General features: G+C 42.7%; 1 protein-coding gene across 1 annotated transcript in view; it reads right to left on the bottom strand.

Annotated features, from left to right (window-relative positions):
- Positions 1 to 25,280, bottom strand: part of RPA1 (replication protein A1) — a 73,935-nt gene that overhangs the window by 20,359 nt on the left and 28,296 nt on the right. Inside the window, exons 9-15 of the mRNA XM_056560180.1 lie at positions 14,376 to 14,444; positions 14,101 to 14,293; positions 13,876 to 14,015; positions 12,543 to 12,691; positions 11,340 to 11,469; positions 9,192 to 9,368; positions 169 to 276 (exon numbers count right to left, since the gene is read on the bottom strand). Coding sequence (XP_056416155.1) covers positions 169 to 276; positions 9,192 to 9,368; positions 11,340 to 11,469; positions 12,543 to 12,691; positions 13,876 to 14,015; positions 14,101 to 14,293; positions 14,376 to 14,444 — 966 coding nt within the window. The remainder of the gene's footprint in view (positions 1 to 168; positions 277 to 9,191; positions 9,369 to 11,339; positions 11,470 to 12,542; positions 12,692 to 13,875; positions 14,016 to 14,100; positions 14,294 to 14,375; positions 14,445 to 25,280) is intronic.

Here is a 25,280-nt window from a genome sequence, read left to right as displayed (position 1 = left end):
CTTGTGAATACAGTTATTATAGTGCTCAATGGGTAATCCTATGCAGTGAGCATTCATTCTATTTCAAAGGGGAACTGACAGACTTTTTGGTCACTTTTGGGACAATTTCCATTGCCATCTGAGCCCTGCTTTCTCCCTTGTCAATGAAAACAATCAGAAGCATCATACCTTTTCTTTGAGTTCCCCAAGATAAGCAGCATTTTGGCCAAGAATGGATTCTGCAGACTCCTGAAAACATGTAATCCATTGATTCTCTCCAAAATCAGCAATATTTGCCTAAAAGAGATGACACAAACTAACTGTAAGACTACCATTTATCATAAGAGAAGAATATTCAATAAATGATTCCATACAACAGTAAAAAGGTCAACTGACATTACATTGGCATACATGTATTATGTGGTATATGTTGTTTGTTTGCAAGGTGTCTGTATTAAGGAGTATGGTATACTGCTATTCCAAACAGAAGAAAAAAAAAAAAGGTATGGAAACCAACAACAGTTCAAAGGCGGCCAGAAGGACATTTTTGCCTGCTTTGAGTGAATGGGAGTGTGTGTGTATATATTATAAATGTATACACACACACACACACACACACACACACACACACACACTGATCAGCTCATTTAGAGACCCCTCCATTTACATGACTAAAGCTTACTTTTATGTAAATTTGACACGTGACTCGCTGGTGCAGCTTAAACAAATGAACAAGTTTCAGTGTGAATCCATTTTAGAGGAGAAAAGGTAATCTGAGCATCTATGAACTAGGCATGGCTGTCAGTACTAGAATACCAGGATTTCAAAATCTGCAAACATTATGGGGTTCTCTTGCACAATAATGTCAAGAGTATACCAAGCATGATATAGTTATGATGAACACGAGATGCAGGGTCAAGCAAACTGCAGCCAAACACAATGCTAGTGTCCAACTAACATGTCCGAACATACAACTTGTCGTGCCTTAGCAAGGATGGGCAATAACGGCAAACAGCCAGTTGTCTAAGGGTATCGGAAAGGCAAGACCTTCAGTGGGCAAAAACAATATGGGATCACTGGGCAGTGAAAACTACATTGCGAGGCCAGATGAATGCAGATTTCTGTTGTACCATGCTGATAGGAGAAGGTGTCATAAACAGCATCATTGAACCTTTAGTTAGGTGTCAGAGTGTTGACATAATGGTGTGGGGAAGGTTTGTTTGGTACACCCTGGGTCTTCTATTACCTGTGGAATGGATCTTTGGACAGTAGGGCTGGGTTTACATTCTGAAGGAAGCTGGCCAAATACTGAGGACATTGCCAGTCCCCATAGACTGCACAGTATTCTGATGAAGACTGCACAGTACTCCATTCATTCTTTCAGCAAATAAATTCAGCGCTGCTGCTGAAATTCTGTTGTGTGTACTGTACAGCGGAATCCCATTGACAACAATGCATTGTGGCCAATTAAGGTAATTCCTTCATTACAGTCATTTACCGTATGGTAGAAGAACATTGCACCATACCACTAGGGTCGTATAGTTATGGCCATCATGGTTCCTAGTTCTCAAGTCTGAAGCAGAACAGGCTAGTTAGAGCATGTCAGTATCTCCATCTACAAGAAGCTATTCTGTCAACATGAGCCAATATTGTTGTAGTTGTGGTTCTGAAGGTCAAAGGACGACTGAAGTCTCTAATAAAGTGGCCACTCCAGGTATGCCATCAAAAGAACTGTGACTTAGGTAAGTATAAGCCAGGTACAAATGCTTTAGCTCAAGAAAAACTATGGTATGAAGGTTCACAAAGCTGCCCCTTTCATCTGCAATGGAAAGCAGAAAGCTGTATAAGATGTATTTTTAAACATGGTGTCTGACATCATTGTCTATTGTGAGAGCTGCTGCAGATCTGAAGCGGGTGGTATATCGCAGCAGGCTACGAGAACGAGTGCTCAAGTCAGAGGCCCTAGCAGGGCAGAGAGAATCCAAGACTTACAACAAATAAATAAATCGCAATTTCAATTCACAAACTTGCCCACAGCCTGTTATTCCTGCATTCCAGCGCAGCCTTCTGCCATTGGAGATCATTAGGGATTTTGACCGGCATTAAACAGCTTGATTATAAGTCGTCACAGCTGCCGAGGGCTGATGAATATAATGAGCCTGAGAGAAGAAAGGAACGCGCTCTTCCTACCGGGTCAGGGCCACAAGCACTTGTATGGAAGTGGGGAGGCTGCATGTGGCGAACTGGCAGCCTTCCGCAGAAGCCAGAATTATTCTTTGCACTCTGGCATATAAATTTCTCTCACAGACAGGAGTAGAAATAGGCTCAGCCTTTGAAGCAGACACCAATAATGCAGTAGGTGCAGGGCACGGTCCCCGATAGTACTAAATATAGAAAACAAGTGCAAGTGCATCTCTCTACAAACACTTTAGTCATTTATCTTTAGGATGACCAGTAAATCTCGGTTCTTAGGGAACTCTGTCGGCTTACAAGCAAGGATTGATAAGATCCCTCATGTAAGCAATGGTATCAGCAAACACTGTTCTAGTTTGGAAATGAAAAAAAAAAAAAAACACATTAAAAAGAAATAAATTAGTATTTGTGTCTAGAACAAGCTGTTTGGTAATTGAGCCACATAAAGACACACAGCATGGACATCTGTACTAATACAGTGCAGATTCAGTTTTGTGGTCTTTACCCAAGTACAAAGGCTTCTCAGAGGGAAAACTTGGCAGGAGATTTGAGCTTTATAACTTGGATTTTGGATCAATAACAGAGCGAGTGAGCCGTATTTAAACAAGATCGTTCAGCAGTTACTTTGCACTGGAATGAGAATGGAATTTCTGTTCGTCTGCAAGTCTCAAAGCAGTTATGGAGACTACACAAGCGTGCCACACATTAGCGCTGCTGCGGAGGGATCATTAACACACACATTTAGGAACAGCATTTAAGCACACCTGACAATTTGTAAATGTTCTGTCAGTCTCAAAAATTGCTTTGATACAGCCAAGACTAACATGTAAAAATATTCTACTGAGTAATTCTGAGTTGCCATTACCATACCAGATAGAGGAGGAAGCAAATTGTAGGGATTTTTTTTTTATAACATTTGTCATAAACCACTATCAATGGGGATGTCTACTCAAAAGTATTAAGCTATGTACACACCAAAATTTCTGCATGTGATTATGCATTAATTTTTAGCCAATACACTCAAATGGGATTCCGCTGTCCCATTCACACAGCAGAATTTCAATTGAAGCAAGTTGGTAATAAATTCATGCAGAAATTCTCCTGTGTGGACATAGTCTTTGTGAAATAGTATTTGGATATATTGACAATATGTGATCAGACCCAAGGTGAACTGCAAAGGGCCATGTAACTTTGCTGTCAGGTGAGCTCTTCCTGGTGAGTCGTATAAAATAGGGATCGACCGATTATCGTTTTGGCCTATATTCACGATTTTGGACATAATCAGTATCAGCAATTACCTTGCCGATAATGCCCCCTAGTCCCACCCCCCCTCCCCCACACCCCCCCCCCCCGCCGCTGCCCCATTGCCTCCCCCATCCCCAGTTTTATAATGACCTGTTCCCGGGACCCGCGCTACTTCTGGTGACCAGAATATCGGTATAAGTTATCGGCTGTCGGCCTGAAAGGTTGCAGATTATCGTAAGGGCCCTAAAAAAAATCCCTAGTATAAAATGACCATTATTCTATGGAATGTAGTCAGAACCCTGCTAAATGGATATGGATGTATAGACCACCACCAAATTAAGATAATGGAGGTCCCTTGTCTACCCAGTAAGTGGAGTTGCAGAGCTTCGGAGGGACATTTAAACATTTCCCAGCGCTATATTCAGCCATTTTCAAAAGTCCCATAAACTGAATGGAATGATGGATGAGGGGCCTCCTAGTGATCAGCAGGGTTCCTAATGGTCAGACTCCCACCTAACAGCTTGTGATTCCCCATCATTTGGATAGTGGACACATTTCATACTTTAGGATAACCCACTTAACCCCTTAAGGACCAGGGGTTTTTCCGTTTTTGCATTTTCGTTTTTTGCTCCTTGCCTTTAAAAATTCATAACTCTTTCAATTTTGCACCTAAAAATCCATATTATGGCTTATTTTTTGTGCCACCAATTCTACTTTGTAATGACGTCAGTCATTGTGCCCAAAAATCTACAGTAAAAACGGGAAAAAAAAATCATTGTGAGACAAAATTGAAAAAAAAACAAACGCCATTTTATAACTTTTGGGGGCTTCCGTTTCTACGTAGTACATTTTTCGGTAAAAATGACACCTGATATTTATTCTGTAGGTCCATTCCCATGTACATTTGAGGTGATTTGCACAGGGGTGGCTGATTGTTACAGCGGTTTTGACAAACGCAAAAAAAACAAAAACCCCACATGTGACCCCATTTCGGAAACGACACCCCTCACGGGATGTAATGAGGGGTGCAGTGAGAATTTACCCCCACAGGTGTCTGACGGATCTTTGGTACAGTGGTCCGTGAAAATGAAAACTTGTACAGCCCACTGTTCCAAAGATCTGTCAGACACCAGTGGGGGGCAAATGCTCACTGTACCCCTTGTTACATTCCTCAAGGGGTCTCGTTTCCAAAATGGTATGCCATGTGTTTTTTTTTTTGCTGTTCTGGCACCAGAGGGGCTTCCTAAATGCGATATGCCCCCTGAGCAAAATTTGCTCTCAAAAAGCCAACTATGACTCCTTCTCTTCTGAGCATTGTAGTTCGCCCATAGTGCACTTCAGGTCAACTTATGGGGTACCTCCATACTCAGAAGAGAAGGGGTTACAAATATTGGGGGGTATTTCCTGCTATTAACCCTTGCAAAAATGTGAAATTTGGGGGGGGAAACATTTTAATTTTTTTTTTTTTTTTACATATGCAAAAGTCGTGAAACACCTGTGGGGTAATAAGGCTCACTTTATTCCTTAATACATTCCTCAAGGGGTCTAGTTTCCAAAATGGTACGCCATGTGTTTTTTTTTTTGCTGTTCTGGCACCATAGGGGCTTCCTAAATGCGACATGCCCCCCGAGCAAAAATTGCTCTCAAAAAGCCAAATATGACTCCTTCTCTTCTGAGCATTGTAGTTCGCCCATAGTGCACTTCAGGTCAACTTATGGGATACCTCCATACTCAGAAGAGAAGGGTTACAAATATTGGGGGGTATTTCCTGCTATTAACCCTTGGAAAAATGTGAAATTTGGGGGGGAAACACATTTTAGTGAAAAAAAATTATTTTCTGTTTACATATGCAAAAGTCGTGAAACACCTGTGGGGTATTAAGGCTCACTTTATTCCTTGTTATGTTCCTCAAGGGGTCTAGTTTCCAAAATGGTATGCCATGTGAGGTTTTTTTGCTGTTCTGGCACCATAGGGGCTTCCTAAATGCAACATGCCCCCCAAAAACCATTTCAGAAAAACGTACTCTCCAAAATTCCCTTATCGCTCTTTCCCTTCTGAGCCCTCTACTGCGCCCGCCGAACACTTTACATAGACATATGAGGTATGTGCTTACTCGAGAGAAATCGGGCTACAAATATAAGTATACATTTTCTCCTTTTACCCCTTGTAAAAATTCAAAAATTGGGTCTACAAGAACATGCGAGTGTAAAAAATGAAGATTGTGAATTTTCTCCTTCACTTTGCTTCTATTCCTGTGAAACACCTAAAGGGTTAAAATGATGACTGAATGTCATTTTGAATACTTTGGGGGGTGCAGTTTTTATAATGGGGACTTTTGTGGGGTATTTCTAATATGAAGACCCTTCAAATCCACTTCAAACCTGAACTGGTCCCTGAAAAATAGTGAGTTTGAAAATTTTGTGAAAAATTGGAAAATTGCTGCTGAACTTTGAAGCCCTCTGGTGTCTTCCAAAAGTAAAAACTCGTCACTTTTATGATGCAGACATAAAGTAGACATATTGTATATGTGAATACATTTTTTTTTTATTTGTAATATACATTTTCCTTACAAGCAGAGAGCTTCAAAGTTAGAAAAATGCAAAATTTTCAAATTTTTCATCAAATTTTAGGATTTTTCACAAGGAAAGGATGCAAGTTACCACAAAAATTTACCACCATGTTAAAGTAGAATATGTCACGAAAAAACAATCTCTGAATCAGAATGATAACTAAAAGCATTCCAGAGTTATTAATGTTTAAAGTGACAGTGGTCAGATGTGCAAAAAACGCTCTGGTCCTTAAGGCCAAAATGGGCTTGGTCCTGAAGGGGTTAATAGGGAAGGGGTTAAATGATGTTTATTCACTTTTTTTTACAGTGTTATAGCTCCCATAGAGACCTATAACACTGCACACACTGATCTTTATCATTGATCACTGGTTTCTCATAGGAAACCAGTGATCGATGATTCTGCCGCATGACTGCTCATGCCTGGATCTCAGGCACTGAGCAGTCATTCGGCGATCGGACAGCGAGGAGGCAGGTAGGGGCCCTCCCGCTGTCCTGTAAGCTGTTCGGGATGCCGCGATTTTGCCGCGGCTATCCCGAACAGCCCACTGAGCTAGCCGGCATGCTTTCGGTTTCACTTTAGACGCGGAGTTCAACTTTGAACGCGGCGTCTAAAGGGTTAATAGCGCGCGGCACAGCGATCAATGCCGCGTGCTATTAGCCACGGGTCCCGGCCGTTGTTACCGTGGCCCCGCGTTATAGATCGGGAGTGGACACATGACGTTCCAGTACGTCATGTGTCCTTAAGGGGTTAAAGGGGTACTCCGGTGGAATTTTATTTATTTTTATTTTTTTTAAATCAACTGGTGGCAGAAAGTTAAACAGATTTGTAAATTACTTCTATTAAAAAAATCTTAATCCTTCCAGTACTTATTAGCTGCTGAATACTACAGAGGAAATTATTTTATTTTTGGAACACAGTGCTCTCTGCTGACATCACGAGCACAGTGCTCTCTGCTGACATCTCTGTCCATTTTAAGAACTGACCAGAGCAGCAAATGTTTGCTATGGGGATTTTCTCTCTACTTTGGACAGTTCTTAAAATGGACAGAGATGTCAGCAGAGAGCACTGTGCTCGTGATGTCAGCAGAGAGCTCTGTGTTCCAAAAAGAAAAGAATTTCCTCTGTAGTATTCAGCAGATAAGTACTGGAAGGATTAAGATTTTTTAATAGAAGTAATTTACAAATCGGCACCAGTTGATTAAAAAAACAAAAACACCGGAGTACCCCTTTAACTGCTGGTTACTGGCATTAGCTCCACCCAAGATCAGCGGATCAAGTGATTGTGAAAAAACAGCCACTACTGCTGATCTTGTCCTCTGCTGCTGAAGGATCAATGATTCAAAAGTGATTTTGTCCTGGCACAAGCCACTTCTGATCTGGATTATCTGCCTGTTTCTCTTTAGTCTGCATCTTTTGCTGTACAAACATAACCCCTTAAGGACCAGGGCTTTTTCCGTTTTTCATTTTAAATTTTTCCTCCTTAACTTTAAAAAAACATAACTAAAATTTTCACCTAAAATTCTATATGATTGCTTATTTTTTGCGTCACTAATTCTACTTTGTAATGACATTAGTCATTTTACCCAAAAATCTACAGTGAAATGTGAAAAAAAATCAATGTGCGACAAAATTGATGAAAAAACACTATTTTGTAAGTTTTGGGGGCTTCCGTTTTTACACAGTACATTTTTCGGCAGCAATAATACCTTATCTTCATTCTGTAGGTCCATACAGTTAAAATGATACCCTACTTATATAGGTTTGATTTTGTCGTACTTCAGAAAAAAAATCATGGATACATGCAGGAAAATTTATACGTTTAAAATGGTCATCTTCTGACCCGTATAACTTTTTTATTTTTCTGTGTTCAGGGCGCTATGAGGGCTCATTTTTTGCACCGTGATCTGAAGTTTTTAGCGATACCATTTTTGTTCTGATCAGACTTTTTGATCACTTTTTATTGTGGTATAAAGAGTGATCAAAAATGCGCTATTTTGGACTTTGGAATTTTTTTGCGCGTACGCCATTGAACGTGCGGTTTAAAAAGCGGTATATTTTTATAATTCGGACATTTCCGCACGTGGCGATACCACACGTTTATTTTTATTTACAGTTTTTTTTATTCTTTGTAATGCCGAGTGATTTCAACTTTTACTAGGGGAAGGGATAATTGAAATGGTTAATGATTTTTACACACTTTTCTTATGCAATATTATAGCTCCTATAGGGGGCTATAACACTGCATTAACTGATCTTTTACACTGATTGAGCCATCTCCATAGGAATGGATCAGTGTTTTCGGCGATTGAATGCTCAAGCCTGGATCTCAGGCTTGAAGCATTCAATCGGCGATCGGACAGCAGGAAGGAAGGTAAGAGACCTCCTCCTGTGCTACAGCTGTTCGGGATGCCACGATTTTACCGGGGCGATCCCGAACAGCTCCCTGAGCTAACCGGCAACTTTCACTTTTGTTTTTTAGCCGCGTGGCTAAAGGGATAATAGCGCGCGGCACCGCGATCAGTGCCGCGCGCTATTAGAGGCGGGTCCCGGCTTCACTATGACGCCGGTCCCCCGCGTTATATCGCAGGACTGGGACCCAGGACGTACCCATACGTCCTGGGTCCTTAAGAGGTTAAAGGGGTTATCCACCATAAAGTGATTTTAGTATGTATCTGGAAGACAGTAATGGACATGCTTAGGAAGGATCTGCGCTTGTTTTGGGGCTAAATGGCTATGTTGTGAGATTACCATAACACTGTGGCTAGCTTTTTGTGAAGTGGTATTTCCTGTTTCATTTTTTTTACTACGAATCCCATAATTCCATTTTCCTCCCTCCCACACATCAGCCCACCCATTGAAACAAATGAGCTGCATCCATTCAAAAGACCTGTGGTTTTCAATCAGGGTGCTACAGGGTGGACATTAGTTTCACAAAAAAGGCCACTGTGACAGGTTTAAAGTGTGGCAAACCAGCATTTTTATAAGGCATTCAAAATGAGGCTGCCTCAGACAATACTTATCCTTCTAAAGTGTTCGCAAAGTAGGACCATAATGGACTTTCAGGGTAGGAGTAATATATGATCATCTGAAACACTTTGGTTACACAAGTACATGGAAAGCAAGCTAATGCTTACCAAAAAAATAAGGCTTTACCAGCAGGCGGGATAGAGCAATATGTTCTTCCCAGTAACTGTTGAATACTTACTGATAGAATAAGGCGGTATTTAAAGTTAGGAAACTCTTTGTCACACTTCTCACAGCGGAAAAGTCCATTCTGTTGGTCAATCACCTTCTTGTTACACTCTTGAGAAGGGCAGGCCTGATACATACAATTCTCTTTCCGAAGATAGACAATAGTTGCCACAGAGGTGAAATAATCTGCCTGGTAAAAGAAAAGGCCATAAACACTATAAAAATGTATTCAACCCGACCAATAAATTGTCTTTGTAAACTTTTGAGCTATACGCTAACACTAAAACTTAAATCATATACTATGGTATAAAAAAAAACAGCCGACCATTTCTCAGAAGATAATCCCATCTCTCTCTGAAGCTGAATGGTACCTGCAAGCAAAAGCTGTATGGATCTGTTTTAGGCTGGGTTCACACCACCTTTTTGCAACAGTTCCCGTATACGTTTTTAAATTTGAAAACCGTACGGAACCGTATTGAAAGCCGTATGCATTGAATCTCCATTGAAAACCGTATGCCAAAATATGTATCAGGTTGTGTCCGTTTTGCATCCTGTACGGTTTTGTCAGTTTTTTTCCCGTACCCAAAACCGTAGCCTACCACGTTTTTTTGTCAGTGTGAAAAAAACGTATTGAAACGTATTTATTTTTTTTTTTTAAACATGGGAGTCAATGGGAACCGTACAGAACCGTTTGTGCATAGGGTTCCATCCGGGTTTCACCACACTTTTTTTCTTGGAATTTCAATCAAACAAGTGAAACTTAATTCATAATGGAGTGAAAAGTTAAGCGTTTTTCCTTTTTCCTTAAAAAAACGGATACAACCGGACATTTTTCAAACCGTATATGGATTAAAATTTGTACACGTTTTGATACAGTTAAGTCAGGTTTTGAGGAATCTGTTTATGAAAAACTTGATACGGGAACTGTATTGCAAAAATGTGGCGTGAACCCAGCCTTACCATTCTTCTTGGTCTGAAAGGTAGTATTTAAGGGGCCTGCACTAAAAGCAAATGCTACCCAAGCAATCGAATAAAGGTGTTTAATGCACAGTACTGAAAAGCTTCAGGCAACACCAATCCATAAACTGTACATCAAGAAGAAGATCCATTTCTGACATTTGGTTATGCCATCAATGTCCGTTGGATGCTGGTCCCATCAATAGGAAAAGCTGCCTAAGGGTACGTTCACACGAGCGGATCTGCAGCATATTTTACGCTGCAGATCCGCCGCTGAAGGACCTCTATATGCTGGCTTTACATGTGCCTGCTCGGAGCGGCAACACGCCACTACATGCAGACACACTGAAACGATGTGTGAGTCGCCGCGCATGCGCGGTGTACTCGCACACATCGCAGCCGCTCCCCCTGCTCAATGAGCTGTTGCAATGTGCGCGCGGCGACTCTCACATCGCAGTGAGTCTGCTCGCAGCGGCGTATTGCCGCTCTGAGCAGGCACATGTAAAGGCAGAATACAGAGGGTCCTTCAGCGGCGGATGCGCAGCGAAATCCGCTCGTCTGAACGTACCCTTATAGTCTATTGGACAAGAACTGTAAAAAGTCACCTGTACAACTATAATCTTGAGAAATACAATCTCAAATTTGTCTAGGTGTGCAGTATTATGGCTCAATACTTCTATGGAGTTGTACTGTAATAATTATTTATAATGGCACACAAATTCCGCAGCACTGTACACTGTTCATTATGGCTTTGTCCCTATTGGGGCTCACACGCTAAACTGACTTATCAGTACATTTTTTTTTTTGGAGTGTGGGAGGAAACCAACGCAAACATAGGGAGAACATGCAAAAACGTTAGAGATGTTAGGTTCTAAGAAAAGGAGAACCAGACCAGATATGTGTCCTATTTCATACTAAAGACTTCCTGCTTTCATTATAAAAATATATATATATAAAAAAAAAAATCTGATGCCACATGGAGCATCAAAAGCAAACTGTGCTGTCGGGCTCCATCGTATGGAGAGCAGGGACTTCATGTACCTCTCCACTGTGTGGTTATAGAGCAGTGTTTCCCAACCAGGGTGCCTCCAACTGTTGCAAAACTACTCCGCCTTTGGCTGTCCGGGTATGCTGGGAGTTGTAGTTTAGCTGGGGGCACTTGTTGGGAAACATTGCTATAGAGAATATTCACTAGGTTATTTACTTTTTCTCCGTGGCCCAGGTTTTCTGTCTTAACCTCAAGCAGAGACTTCCAGTTAGTGTTCCCTCCTCCAGCACCACCCCGAGACTCCGAAATAGATGATCCTTCGAGCACTTGACCCTCAGAGTCAAACCTTGGGAGAAAAAAAATAAAAAAAGCAAAACTTCTTACTAGTAAAAAGACACTGTAAAACATATTCAAGACCAAGATATCGGATAAATGTAGAAATAAGTATACAATAACATTCGTATGAGTCTGGCAACTAACAAATGGAGAAACCTGTTACTTTTACATGTTTGGGGGGGGGGGGATGCATCAAAATGGGTGTAAAGAAAAAAAAAAGTGGTTATCAATATCAACTAAGTTTCTTTTTTCCAGAGGGTTTCCGAAATCTTATTGGTTATGACAATTCCACCATTCTTTGCACCAGCTGTCCTAAAGTAAGGTTTAATAGAAGATTATTTTGTAATTGATCTGTTTATATAGTCGCTTAGAGAAAAATTAAAAAGATAATGTTTAATACTACGAAAAAATTTGCTGTACGAATATAGAATAGGTGAACATGATATAGATCAACCAATACAGAATATGGAATAGACATTTCTTCACAAACACAACCTTATTTGGCAATATTTATGTATCTGTGTTTTACTGCTGCATTTCAAAAGTGAGTCTCAAGAGAGTACATGGTACCACATAGCATAAAGGCATCCTTACTAGACTGCAAGGACTAGAACAAAACCTTAGTCAGGGGACTCCTAGGACTAGTAATGTGCTTCTGTTCTCAGCCTCTTTAATGCAAGCCTGCAATTTTACCTAAAGCAACGTTTTGATGCGTTAGCTTTGGGAAATCATTGTAAATATCAACTCAGAAGTAAATGGGTTAAGTCTGAAGAAACATTATTTAACCATTTGGCATTGTTAGAGTGCCCACTAGTGGTTGAACAATAAATTATTTCCAAAGGAAACATAATACATGGATAATTTATAACATCTTGTGGGAGACTAAACCTAAACTATTCTGCACTATTTAGGAAGCTAAATGCAATCTATTAGTGTGTTCGACATTTCATACAGCAGAAATGCCTAGTCTCGAGTTATGGTTCAGCCTCTCTCTGGAGATATTTATGTAATACTTTAAATGTAGTCGACAACCCATTGTATGCTTTTAACTTAGCTTGGCATGATCCTAAATTAATGTCTTACCATCCGCGGAGCTTGAATGCTTCAGGAATATCTGGATTTATCATAAGGGTGCTGGATGATAAAACTGACAAGGACCTGCCCCCGAAGTCAGAAAGCCGTGCGCCTTTGATCGCCACAACAGGTTGTCTGGAACCATCAAATTTATCTGCCTGTTTTTGAAAGAAGAAACCAGAAAGGTCATAACATTATATTAATGACAAAACAGTTAAAACACAAAGCAAAATATTTCAGTTAAAAAAAATTAAAAAATTTTTTTATAAAATAAATTGATGAATACCAGATATTAGAATGGATTTACCAAGCACTCCAACCTCTTGCATTAACCAAGCAAAAGAGTGGAATATCTTCCATTAAAAGAAAAAAAAATGCATTTAGATATTTAGATGCATCCTAATCACTTCAAATGTGGCCAACAGTGCATACATTTTCTAGAATCTTGCAAGTTAGAATAATTTTAATTTCTTCATATAGTACAAACATATTCTGTTGTTTCAAGCTTATCACTCAGAAAGGTCCCTGTCCTCATTGGGGGATTACAAACTAAAAGGAGATTTTTGTGCTTACCATAAAATCTCTCTCTCAAAGGATCCATTGGGGGACACAGACCATGGTTATATGCTGCTGCCTCTAGGAGGCTTGACACTATGACAACAGAAAAGTCTACTCCTCCCAGCAGGGTATACCCGCCTCCAGGCAACCTAAGCTAATCAGTTTTAGTCCCAGAGAAAAACCATGAAGTGTCTGAGAAACCAGAAGAAAAAATAACTGAACACACCCTCGGACAGATAACTGAAACCAGAACACCAGAAAGAAGGGTGGGAGCTGTGTCCCCCAATGGATCCTTCGAGAAAGATTTTACGGAAATAAAAATCTAAATGTTCCAAAACGTGAAAAAAATAAAATAAATGAGTGACCTGGTCTGGGGAGAACCCAGACCAGCGTCTGCCTCAGACACTAAGCTAAAACTGATTAGCTTAGTTGCCTGGAGGCAGGTATACCCTGCTGGGAGGAGCAGACTTTTCTGTTGCCATAGTTTCAAGCCTCCTAGAGACAGCAGCATATACCCATGGTCTGTGTCCCCCAATGGAGCAGATAGAGAAATCATAAATTCACCTATCACTGTGTTCTGTAGTGTGGGTAGTAACCAGAGTACCCAGCAGAAACTCAGGCAAACATGAGGAGAACAAACTCCTTGTAGATGTTGTCCTTGTTGGGGACTAAACCTAACCGCTATAAAAGGCAACAGTGCTAACCACTGAATTCAAATATTCTCTTGTGATAACTACAGCAGGATATAGAAAGCTCTGTTTTAGCAATTGTAAACAATACTTACATCTTCACCCCACAGAGTTGTAGAAACCACTTTGCCTGATGTGTCCATTAAATGGATCGTTCTCTTTGAAACTTCACGGTTGTTTGATTTTATCGTGACTTTAGTTACATCTTCAAAACTCTTGCAAACACCTATGACATCTGCGAGGAAAACAATACAATACAAGGAATAATGAAGGACCTACAATATCACGGACAACCTGACATCTGCCAAAACCATACAAACCTAATAGTGTGTCTTTATTCTTGTTTTCAAACTCAGAAATGGGAACAAATTCAAACTGCACTGAAGGGACATCTGAAGAGTCATCGCAAGGGATAACAGTGGTTTCACTATTGAAAGTCATCTCATAGTCATTCTTTACAGCCGTATACTGCTTGTTAGCAATCTTCAAAGTACCTTTTGAAAAGTAATATACCTATCCAGGGATAGTGAAGGGTTATTTAAATAGAAAACCAGTCTACACAGGACACGCATTAACTAACCTGACCAAAACATACCTTATTCACTTCAATAAGAGAGAAAAACTTGTCCGCTTGATCATTGAAGGCAGTAGCCCGGATCTCGCCCTAGAAATACAAGGGAAAACATATACACTGCTCAAAAAATAAAGGGAACACTTAAACACCACAATATTACTCCAAGTCAATCACACTGTGAACTCAGGAAGCAACACTGATTGACAATCAATTTCACATGCTGTTGTGCAAATGGGACAGACATGATGTGGAAATTATAGGCAATTAGCAAGATATCGCCAATAAAGGAGTGGTTCTGAAGGTGGTGACCACTGACCACTTCTCAGTTCTTATGCTTCCTGGCTGATGTTTTGGTCACTTTAGAATGCTGGCGAGGCTTTCACTCTAGTGGTAGCATGAGATGGAGTTTACATCCCACATAAGTGGCTCAGGTAGTGCAGTTCATCCAGGATGGCACATCAATGAGAGTTGTGGAAAGAATGTTTGCTGTGTTTGTCAGCATAGTGTCCAGAGCATGGAGGCGCTACCAGGAGACCGGCCAGTACATCAGAACGTAGGAGGGCAACAACCCAGCAGTAGGACCACTACCTCCGCCTTTATGCAAGGAGGAGCAGAAGGAGCACTGCCTGAGCCCTGCAAAATGACCTCCAGCAGGCCACAAATGTGCAGGTGTCCACTCAAACAGTCAGAAACAGACTCCATGAGGGTGGTATGAGGGACCGACTTCCACAGGCGGGGGTTGTGCTTACAGCCCAACACTGTGCAGGGAGCTTGGCATTTGCCAGAGAACATCAAGTTTGGCTAATTTGCCACTGGTGCCCTGTGCTCTTCACGGATGAAAGAAGGTTCACACTCGAGACGCTGTGGAGAATGTTCTGCTGCCTGCAACATCCTCCAGCATGAAAGGTTTGGAGGTGGATCAGTAATGGTGTGGGGTGGCATTTCTTTGGGGGGCACACAGCAATACATGTGCTTGCCAGACGTAGCCTGACTGCCATTAAGTACCGAGATCCTCAGACCCCTTGAAAGACCATATGCTGGTGCGGTTGGCCCTGGGTTCCTCCTAATGCAAGACAATGCTAGACCTCATGTGGCTGTAGCGTATCAGCAGTTCCTGCAAGAGGAAGGCATTGATGCTATGGACTGGGCCGCCCATTCTCCAGACCTGAATCCGATTGAAGAAATCTGGGACAATATGTCTCGCTCCATCCAACGCCACGTTGCACCAGACTGTCCAGGAGTTGGCAGATACTTTAAACCCCTTAACGACCAGGGACATATATTTACGTCCATGGCCGGCTCCCTGCGATATAACGCGTCACATTGGGTCGGTCCCGGCATGTATCTGAAGCCAGGACCCAGGGCTAAAATGGTGCAGCAGCGATCGTGGTGCCCCGCACTATTAACCCTTTAGACGTGGCGTTCAAAGTTGAATACCGCATCTAAAATGAAAGTAAAATGTTGCCAGCTGCCCAGTGGAGCTGATCGGGACCACCGCAGTGAAAATGCGGCGTCCAGATCAGCTAGGACGCGAGCGGAGTGTCACTCACCTTCCTCTGGTGCATCCGATCGGCGATTGATTGCGCCAAGCCTGAGATTCAGGCTTGAGAATCGACTGCCAATAACCCTGATCAATGCAAATATATGGCTTTGCAGTGAACAGTGCTGGCAATCAGTGTATGCAATGCTATAGCCCCCTATGGGGGCTAGAACATTGCAAAAAAAAAAAAAAAAGTGTAAAATGTTAATGTGATTTAACCCTTTCCCTAATAAGTCCAAATCACCCCCCTTTTCCCATTTAAAAAAACAAACATGTAATATAAACTATAAAATATGTGGTATCGCCACGTGCGTAAATTTCAGAACTATAAAAAAATATATTATATATATATATATATATATATATATATATATATATATATATATATATATTAATAATAAAACATTATATATATATATATATATTAATAATAATACATTATATATATATATATATATATAATAAAACATCATATAATAAAAAAAAAAATATATATATATATATATATATATATATATATATATATATATATATATATATATATATATATATATTTAACAGCAGGGTCAATGGCGTACGCGCAAAAAATTCCAGTCCAAAATAGCGTATTGTTGAGCACTTTTTACATCATGAAAAAAAATGAATAAAAGTGATCAAAAAGTCAGATCAATACAAAAATATTACCGATAAAAACTTCAGATCACGGCGCAAAAAGATGTGCCCTCATACTGCTCCATACACAAAAATTTTTTTTAAAGTTATAGGGGTCAGAAGATTATAATTTTAAATGTGTACATTTTCCTGCATGTAGTTATGATTTTTTCCAGAAGTACGACAAAATCAAACCTATATAAGTAGGGTATCATTTTAATCGTATGGATCTACAGAAGATTAGGTGTTATTTTTACCGAAAAATGTACTGCGTAGAAAATGTACTGCGTAGAAGCCCCCAAAAGATACAAAATTGAGTTTTTTCTTCAATTTCGTAGCAATATGATTTTTCCGTTTCGCCGTAGATTTTTGGGTAAAATTACTGATGTCACTGCAAAGTAGAATTGGTGGCGCAAAAAAATTACCCATCATGTGGACTTTTTAGGTGCAAAATTGAAAGCTTATGATTTTTAAAAGGTGATGAGGAAAAAATCGAAAGTTCAAAAATGGAAAAACCCTGGGTTTTTAAGGGATTAATTCGGGTCTGGGAGGACATACCTCAGGAGACCATCCGTCACCTCATCTGGAGCATGCCCAGGCATTGCAAGGAGGTCATACAGGCACATTGAGGCCACACACACTACTGAGCCTCATTTTGACTTGTTTTAAGGACATTACATCAAAAGTTGGATCAGCCTGTAATGTGGTTTTCCACTTTGATTTTGAGTGAGACTCCATATCCAGACCTCCATAGGTTCATAAATTTGATTTTCAGTGATAATTAGTTGAATATGCTGACAACAAAATCACACAAAAGACGAAAGTATTTCAAAAGATATTTCATTCACTCAGATCTAGGATGTGTTATCTTAGTGTTCCCTTTATTTTTTTTAATGCTATATGTACTGCCCTTTGAATGCTTAGAAGATTGCTACAAGAGAAATGCAACCATGTTGCATGCATATTTTCTCATCAAAACTTACTGTTTACTAGGGGTGTGAATCGCCAAGAATTTGGCGATTCGATTCGAATCGCGATACCAGTGTGGCGATTCGATATATCCCGATATATCGCGATACCGTCTAGGTGACGATACATCGCGATATATCCCGATACATCGCCCACCTGGGAGCATTCATAGATCCCAATAGACGCCGCTGTCAGCTTTGACAGCGGCGATCTAGTACTCCGGTGCTCACTTTTCTCATGTTATCCCGTCCGGGCTGCAAAATAAAATAAAACGCACTTTATCTTACCTGCCAACGAGCCCCCGGAGCTCCGGTACACTCCGGTACAGGTGTTCGGTCCCCGGGCTGTATTCTTCTTACTTCCTGTTAGTCCGGCACGTCACATGGAGCTTCAGCCTATCACCAGCGGAGGCGGGACATCGCTGCGGCCGGTGATAGGCTGAAGCTCCGTGTGACGTGCCGGACTAACAGGAAGTAAGAAGAATACAGCCCGGGGACCGAACACCTGTACCGGAGCTCCGGGGGCTCGTTGGCAGGTAAGAGAAAGTGCGTTTTATTTTATTTTGCAGCCCGGATAGGATAAAATGAGAAAAGTGCGCTCCGGATACCCCTTTAATAACCAGCCGCGGCGATTGCCGCATGCTGGCTATTAGCGGCGGCCCCCGGCTACTGAAATCAGCCGGGGGTCGCATAGTACGGAGCGGGCACGAGTCGGAGCCCGCTCCATACACCCAGAGCGTGTCAGATCCGGCCTGCCCGGCTCCACAAATGTGGAACTTTTATCTCCTGATGCCCAGGACATGCTGTTCCAGGCGTCCGCAGATAAAAATTCCACATCCCTAAAAGAATCGATTCAAAAATATTTTGAATCGATTCTGTATCGGCAAATGAAAAAATCGCGATTATCGCGAGAATCGATTTTTTCTTACATCCCTACTGTTTACACGACCTCACATCTGTACATTTTTCCTTTATGTGAAAAATGATAATATAACTTGGTAAACTTCTATTTGCAAATATTCATGGCCCATGTATAATACAAGTTCCATCTAGTTAGTAATCGAGATAATTAAACTAATTCACTTAAAGCACGTGATTTGTGGGCTACAAAGCATTCTGCACCTAAACAATGACAAAGATGTCACCAATTGCAGTCGCTGCCCGAGCTCCAGCAAGATGAATCATCCACCCCCTCTATACTCAGGGCAAGGAGAGCAGATTTGATAACAGATTTTTGTTCCTTCATCAGAGAAACAACATCTGCACATAAAAACATTTTTGTCATTGTGTCTTTCTACAAATGACCAAGAACAGAAAGTATGACGAGTCCTGCACATCTCAAAGGAGGTTAGGAGGGCCAACAAAAGCAAGGAGTCTGCCTCAGCAGCAAAGAACAGCAGAACAGCATCCCATGGCATCAGACTGTAGGCAAGAAGTGGTGACTGGCAGCAGTGTTACGTCAAGTCTACTGATAATACTATCAAGCTATTTTTATATTCCACAGCCATCAAAGATGTTCCACAAGAATTTTAGCCAGCTTGAACATTACAGCGATGACTACATCTCAAAATGAAAAACAAAATAGTTTAGCAAATTCGATTGGCCACAGGCATGATAAAAGTGTAGGCAGCATCCCTTGACGTACAAAGGATTTGCATAATAGAAACACACTGTTACTGTCATTTACAACTTTTGACTTACCCAGACATGGTAAAAGTTTAGATAACTGCGGGTCCCATGCCTGAGACCCCATTGCAATCAAGGAGTAAAAGCCGGGGGAAGTGCATGGCAGGACGTACTCTTTCACTGAATTAGTTTAAGGTATGTCAACGAGGCAGTGAAGCACACTGCTACACTCTTTACAAGGCTATGACTAGCAAGCATGGCACTCCTGAGACCCAGTGCCAACTAACATTCTTGTTTTATCTTATAAAGCATTAAAACAAGAAATGGTTAACAGGAAACGTAAACAGAATTATGCACAATATGTATCATAGTATACCTATATGGCGGAGAGGGGATAGGTTTTTAAGTATTATACTTCTCCTTTAAAGAATAACGTAGTGGCCCTTGTGTATGCCTATTTTAGTTGATGTGCCATTTACAGGTTATCTGCAAGGTAAGTAGAGGTTTTTATTTTTAAATCCCACACAATGGGCATAGTTTTGAAAATTCCACTTTTCAACAGATAACCCTTAAGGACCAAGCCCATTTTGGCCTTAAAAGCATACCCATCAGATGTAAAAAAAAAAAAAAATGTATATATCACTCAGTACCTAATCCTGACCATGTACATCTAATTTTTATGTGTCTAACACATTTATTTTTTTATTACACTTAATTTAGCTCACTAGTCTGAATTCCTCGCAAAGGGAGGGGCGTGGCCTCACTGTGCAGGTCTCCGCCCCCTCCCTGAGTATACTGTCTGCTCACATCTCCCCTAACATTAGCAAGACTACAACTCTCAGCTTGTCCTCACTGACAGTAGCAGGACACAAGATGACAGTGGGAGGATTTTTCCTCCAGCTGTGAGCCCTGCACTCACAGCTTTCAATCAAGGAAGTGTGTCCATGACATAGGTGATGATGCATGGACACAGCAGGACTAGTATGTGTCCAAGCAGGAAGGGGGGGCAGTTGTTTGACTGGCTTTTTCAGTATGAAGTACTGAACATTTTCTAATGAAATCAATTGCAAAACCTATTGGTTTTGCATGCTTTACAACATATAAAAAGTTTTTGTATCTGACCGTGCCCATTTAACCTCTTCAGGACATAGGGCGTATGGATACGCCCTGCATTCCGAGTCCTTAAGGACCGAGGGCGTATCCATACGCCCGTGGGAAATCCGGCCCCCACCGCTAGCCGGAGGGGCGCCGGAGCCGGATGCCTGCTGAAATCGTTCAGCAGGCATCCCGGCATATCGCCCAGGGGGGTCATTATGTCCCCCCATGTCGGCGATCGCAGCACATCGCTCATCAATTCAGATGAGCGATGCGCTGCGATTCCGTTCCCCGCCGCTCACCGGGCGGGGATCGGAGCCGGATGTGCCGGCAGTGTGCCGGAGGAGGTCCGGAGGACCTCCTATACCGGCGATCGCTGCAGGACGCCGGTAACTACTAACCGGCGTTCTGCAGCGGTTCCGGGTCCTCAGGGTCACGTGTGACCCTGTTACCCGGATATAGATGGTGACTGGTGGTGTAGTATACACCACCAATCACCATCCGTACTGTACTGGGGGCTGGCATTGTGGCCACCCCCCTCAGTACAGTTGTGATTGGGTGGCCAAAGTGGCCACACCAATCACAGTGTAATGGGAGGGGATGGTGGGGGGTAGAAGCACGTTGCTCCGTTCTGCCCACCATTCCACAGAGATCTGGTGTGCAGGACGGAGCCCCGTGCTGCCCACCATCCCCTCAGTAAAAAAAAAGTGCCCCTTGCCCCCTTTCTGTGGCCCCTTGGCACAGAAATCCCCAGGGATAGCTTTAGATTTAGGTAGGGACAGGTTAGGGTTAAAAAAAAAAAGTTTTCTTTTTTTTTCTTTTTTCGGCGTACCTCAGTGGGTGTCCGTGGGTCCGTAGCACCTTTAGCTGCGTGACCCCGGCCCTGCTGGGTCGCTGCGGTCTGCCGCCAGCCTATTTTTTTTGGCGCAGATCTTTTTTTTCTTCTTTTTTCCCTAAGCGTGTGTGCGGACCCTCTTAGTTATAAAAGAGCGGTCCGCCACCGTTTGTTAAAGCCCACCCGCCGCTGATCAGTCCCGTAGTACTGATCAGCGTTTTTTTTTGTGGTGCCGGCGCTTTTTTACGCGTTTTCTAGCGCTTTTTTTGCACCCATAGGCGGTCCGTGCCACCAGTAGCAGGCGTGTACTGTGTGGACGGACCGTACCTGTGTGTGCAGCCTGTCCCACCGCTGTCGGTGATTTATCACTGATCAGTTTTTTTTTTTGTTCAGGCGTGTGCATTTTTTCCGGGGTTAAGCGTTTTTTTATTTTATTTTTCGGGTTTTTTGTGTGGGGGTCTGAGTACAAGCCACCAGCCACTGTTCTGGGCTGAGTGGCCGGACCCCCCTCTGACTTCTGCGCCCCTTGCCGCCACAAGCGCTAATCAGTGCGCACACCACTGATTAGATAAACGCTTATTTTTTTGGCGCAGGGTTTTTTTTGCGCTAGAAGTCCCCCCTTTTTTTTTTTAAAGTCCCCTTTTTATTTTATATTTTTTTCTGTTAGGGCGGGTTAGTTTAGTTAGGTTAGGTTAGGGCGGGTTAGGGCGGGTTAGGGAGGTAGTATCGCACCACACCACACGCAGCACACACACCAATAAAGTTTCCCCCCCCCACACACACACATACCCGTATCCCCATTAGAGTAGGGAAATGGCCCGCAGAGCGTTTTCGGCGGAGGAGGCATATGCCATAATTGCCTCTGACACCGAGAGCGGCTCAGAGGACGATGAAGACCCCACCTTCCTTATTTCATCGTCCTCCTCATCATCTAGTTCAGATGATGAGCCACCAAGGCGGCGGAGACGCCGCCGTGCGGTGCCGCAAACCTCCTCTGCCCTTGACCCTGTGCCCCATGCTAGTATGAGTCCCCCTGGCGCTCATACTAGTGAAGCCCCCCTGCCAAGGTCACTGGTACCTCGTACCGGAGAACTTGTCTGGGCTGAGCCAGCGGACCACGAGCCCGTGATTCCTGAGTTTGTTGGCGACTCAGGAATCAAGATTAACATCGCCGGGTTCACTGAAAAGGACTTTTTCGGTCATTTTTTCAGTGACGACTTTGTTAATCTAATGGTTACACAGACGAATCTGTATGCCCAACAGTTCGTCGCCGCTAACCCGGGCTCACTTTTAGCTAGACCCGGTGGCTGGACTCCAGTCGATGCAGCCGAAATGAGGACCTTTTGGGGCCTTGCGCTGCATATGGGTCTAGTTAAAAAACCCAGTGTCAGGCAATATTGGAGTGGGGACGTCTTTTACCAGACACCCCTCTACAGTATGGCCATGGCACGTTCCCGGTTCGAGGCCATTCGGAGATGTTTGCATTATGCTGATAATGCGGCATGTCCCCCCCGAACTGATCCCGCGTATGACCGCCTGTATAAAATCAGGCCGGTCATCAATCACTTCGGGGCCAGATTTTGGGAGGCCTATGTCCCTGGAAGGGAGGTCGCTATTGATGAGTCGCTCATCAGCTTTAAGGGGAGACTCAGCTTCCGGCAATACATCCCTACCAAGCGAGCGCGGTATGGCGTGAAGATGTATAAACTTTGCGAGAGTACCTCCGGGTACACTTGCAAGTTTATGGTGTATGAGGGACGAGATTCCTGCATTGAACCCCCAGATTGTTCCCCCACTGGGTGTTAGCGGGAAAATCGTTTGGGGCCTTTGGCACCCATTGCTAGATAAAGGTTACCACCTTTACGTGGATAACTTTTATACTAGTATCCCTCTCTTCACATCCCTCGCCGCCAGATCCACGCTCGCTTGTGGGACAGTCCGGAAGAATCAAAGAGGCCTTCCTTCCTATCCCCTGCAGACTCCTATCCCCCGGGGTGAGTCCCGTGCCCTCACCCATGATAACCTGTTGTTGGTCCGGTATAAGGACAAGAGGGATGTCCTTATGCTCACCACAATTCATGGGAATGGCAGCACCCCTGTCCCTGTGCGAGGTACCGTGGGACCGGTCCTCAAGCCCGATTGTATTCTGGACTACAATCGGTATATGGGGCGAGTTGATCTTTCTGATCAAGTCCTCAAGCCATATAATGCCATGCGGAAAACAAAGATATGGTACAAAAAAGTTGCGGTCTACATGGTACAGGTTGCCATGTACAACTCTTTTGTACTGTACAAGAACGCTGGCAACACAGGGACATACCTGGAGTTCCAAGAGGAAGTTCTAAAGGCCCTCATCTATGGTGACCGCCAAAGAGCGGGTCAGAGCACCTCTGTAACTTCAGGTCCCCGGATCGTCCCCGGCCAACACTTTCCATGTGTGATCCCCCACACTGGAAAGAAGGGACGATCTCAGAAGAAATGCAGAGTGTGTCGCAAGAGGGGGATTCGGAAGGACACCACCACTCAATGCGACACTTGCCCCGATCATCCGGGCCTCTGCATAGGCTGCTTCAGGGAGTATCACACTTCCATGGAGTACTAAATTTTCCGTCATTTGCCCTAATTTTAATTACCCACAATTCGACTCCAATGTACCAGTCCAGGGTACACTGTCTTCCAAATTTTATACCAACCCCCCCCCCCCCCCCCCCCCCCCAAAAAAAAAAAAAAAAAACCTTTTTCTCAATACCCCCAATATCTTTTTTTTTCTTCCCCCTAAAAAATGGGTCATGGGACACAGAGTCAACAGCATTGGAGGTTTGCAGTTGCCTCAAATGCGCAACGCTCTCTCTCCCCACCTGAGCGGGTTGCGCATTTGAGGTAACAGAATAGGGACGGCCCCACACATCCCCTTCCCAGAATGATGATTCAGAGTATAGGGTTTGGGGCGGGCATCCTTTTTACTTTTGGCTGTACTCTGGGTCATCATTCTGGGAAAATAATTGGCATATCAGTTCTAAAATTGCAATTTTCTTCCCCCCATAGTACACTTCATCCATTCCTGGAAAATAAATGAAGGGAACACCCGTCTGTTCCAAATCTCCACTTCACCCTATACACCTTCCCTAGGGGGTGTACTGTTTGTAATAATCTCACATATGGGTGTTCCTTTCTTGTATTTTCCTCTGAATGTATGTAACTGTTAGGTCCGTAACAAACATCCGCCTCAAATGCGAAGAGTTCTCGCTGAACTCTGTCGTATTTCCAGGCGACAATTCAGAGTCACATGTTAGTTGTTCCCAAAAAGATGAAGCAGAGCATAGGTTGAAAATTGCAATTTTCAAAAGCTACCCTTCATCCATTCCTGGAAAATAAATTTAGGAAACCCCTGTGCGTTAGAAATGTCCTCTTTACCCCTATACCCATTCCTCAGGGTGGGTACTTTCTGTAATGGTGTCACATGTGGGTGTTTCATTTTTGTATTTTCCTCGGAATGTATGTAACCGTCAGCTACTGATATGCCATAGGCCACAAATACAAAGTGACCTCTATGACTTCTGAGCCTTGTTGTGCGCCCGCCCAGCAGGTTACCCCATATGTGGATGGATTTTTATAGTCAGGGGAAAAAGCCCTCCAAAATTTGTAACCCAATTCCTCATATTACCCCTTGTGAAAATGTTAAAAATTGGGTAACCCCAGCATTTTAGTGTAAAAAAATCAAATTTTTCAATTTAGGCCCACTTTTCAAAAAACCTGTGAGGTGTAAGAACTCACTGTAACACTGTTACGTTCCCCGAGGGGTCTAGTTTCCAAAATGTAATGCCATGTGTTTTTTTTTCTGCTGTCCTGGCACCAAAGGGGCTTCCTAAATGAGGCATGCCCCCAGAGCAAAATTTGCTTCCAAAAAGCCAAAATGTGACTCCTCTTCTGAGACATGTAGTGCGCCAACAGAGCACTTTTTACCCCCATATGGGGTGTTTTCTGAATCGGGAGAAATTGGGCTTCAAATTTTGGGGGGTATTTTCTGCTATTACCCTTTTCAAAAATGTAAAATTTTTGGGAAAACAAGCATTTTAGGTAAAAAATTTTACTTTTTTTTACATTTGCAAAAGTCATGAAACCCCTGTGGGGTATTAAGGTTCACTTTACCCCTTGTTATGTTCCCCAAGGGGTCTAGTTTCCAAAATGGTATGCCATGTGTTTTTTTTTTT

The sequence above is a fragment of the Hyla sarda genome, chromosome 2 (assembly GCF_029499605.1).
Source record: "Hyla sarda isolate aHylSar1 chromosome 2, aHylSar1.hap1, whole genome shotgun sequence".
Classification (NCBI taxonomy): domain Eukaryota; kingdom Metazoa; phylum Chordata; class Amphibia; order Anura; family Hylidae; genus Hyla; species Hyla sarda.
This window is presented reverse-complemented; position numbering and strand designations above follow the sequence as displayed.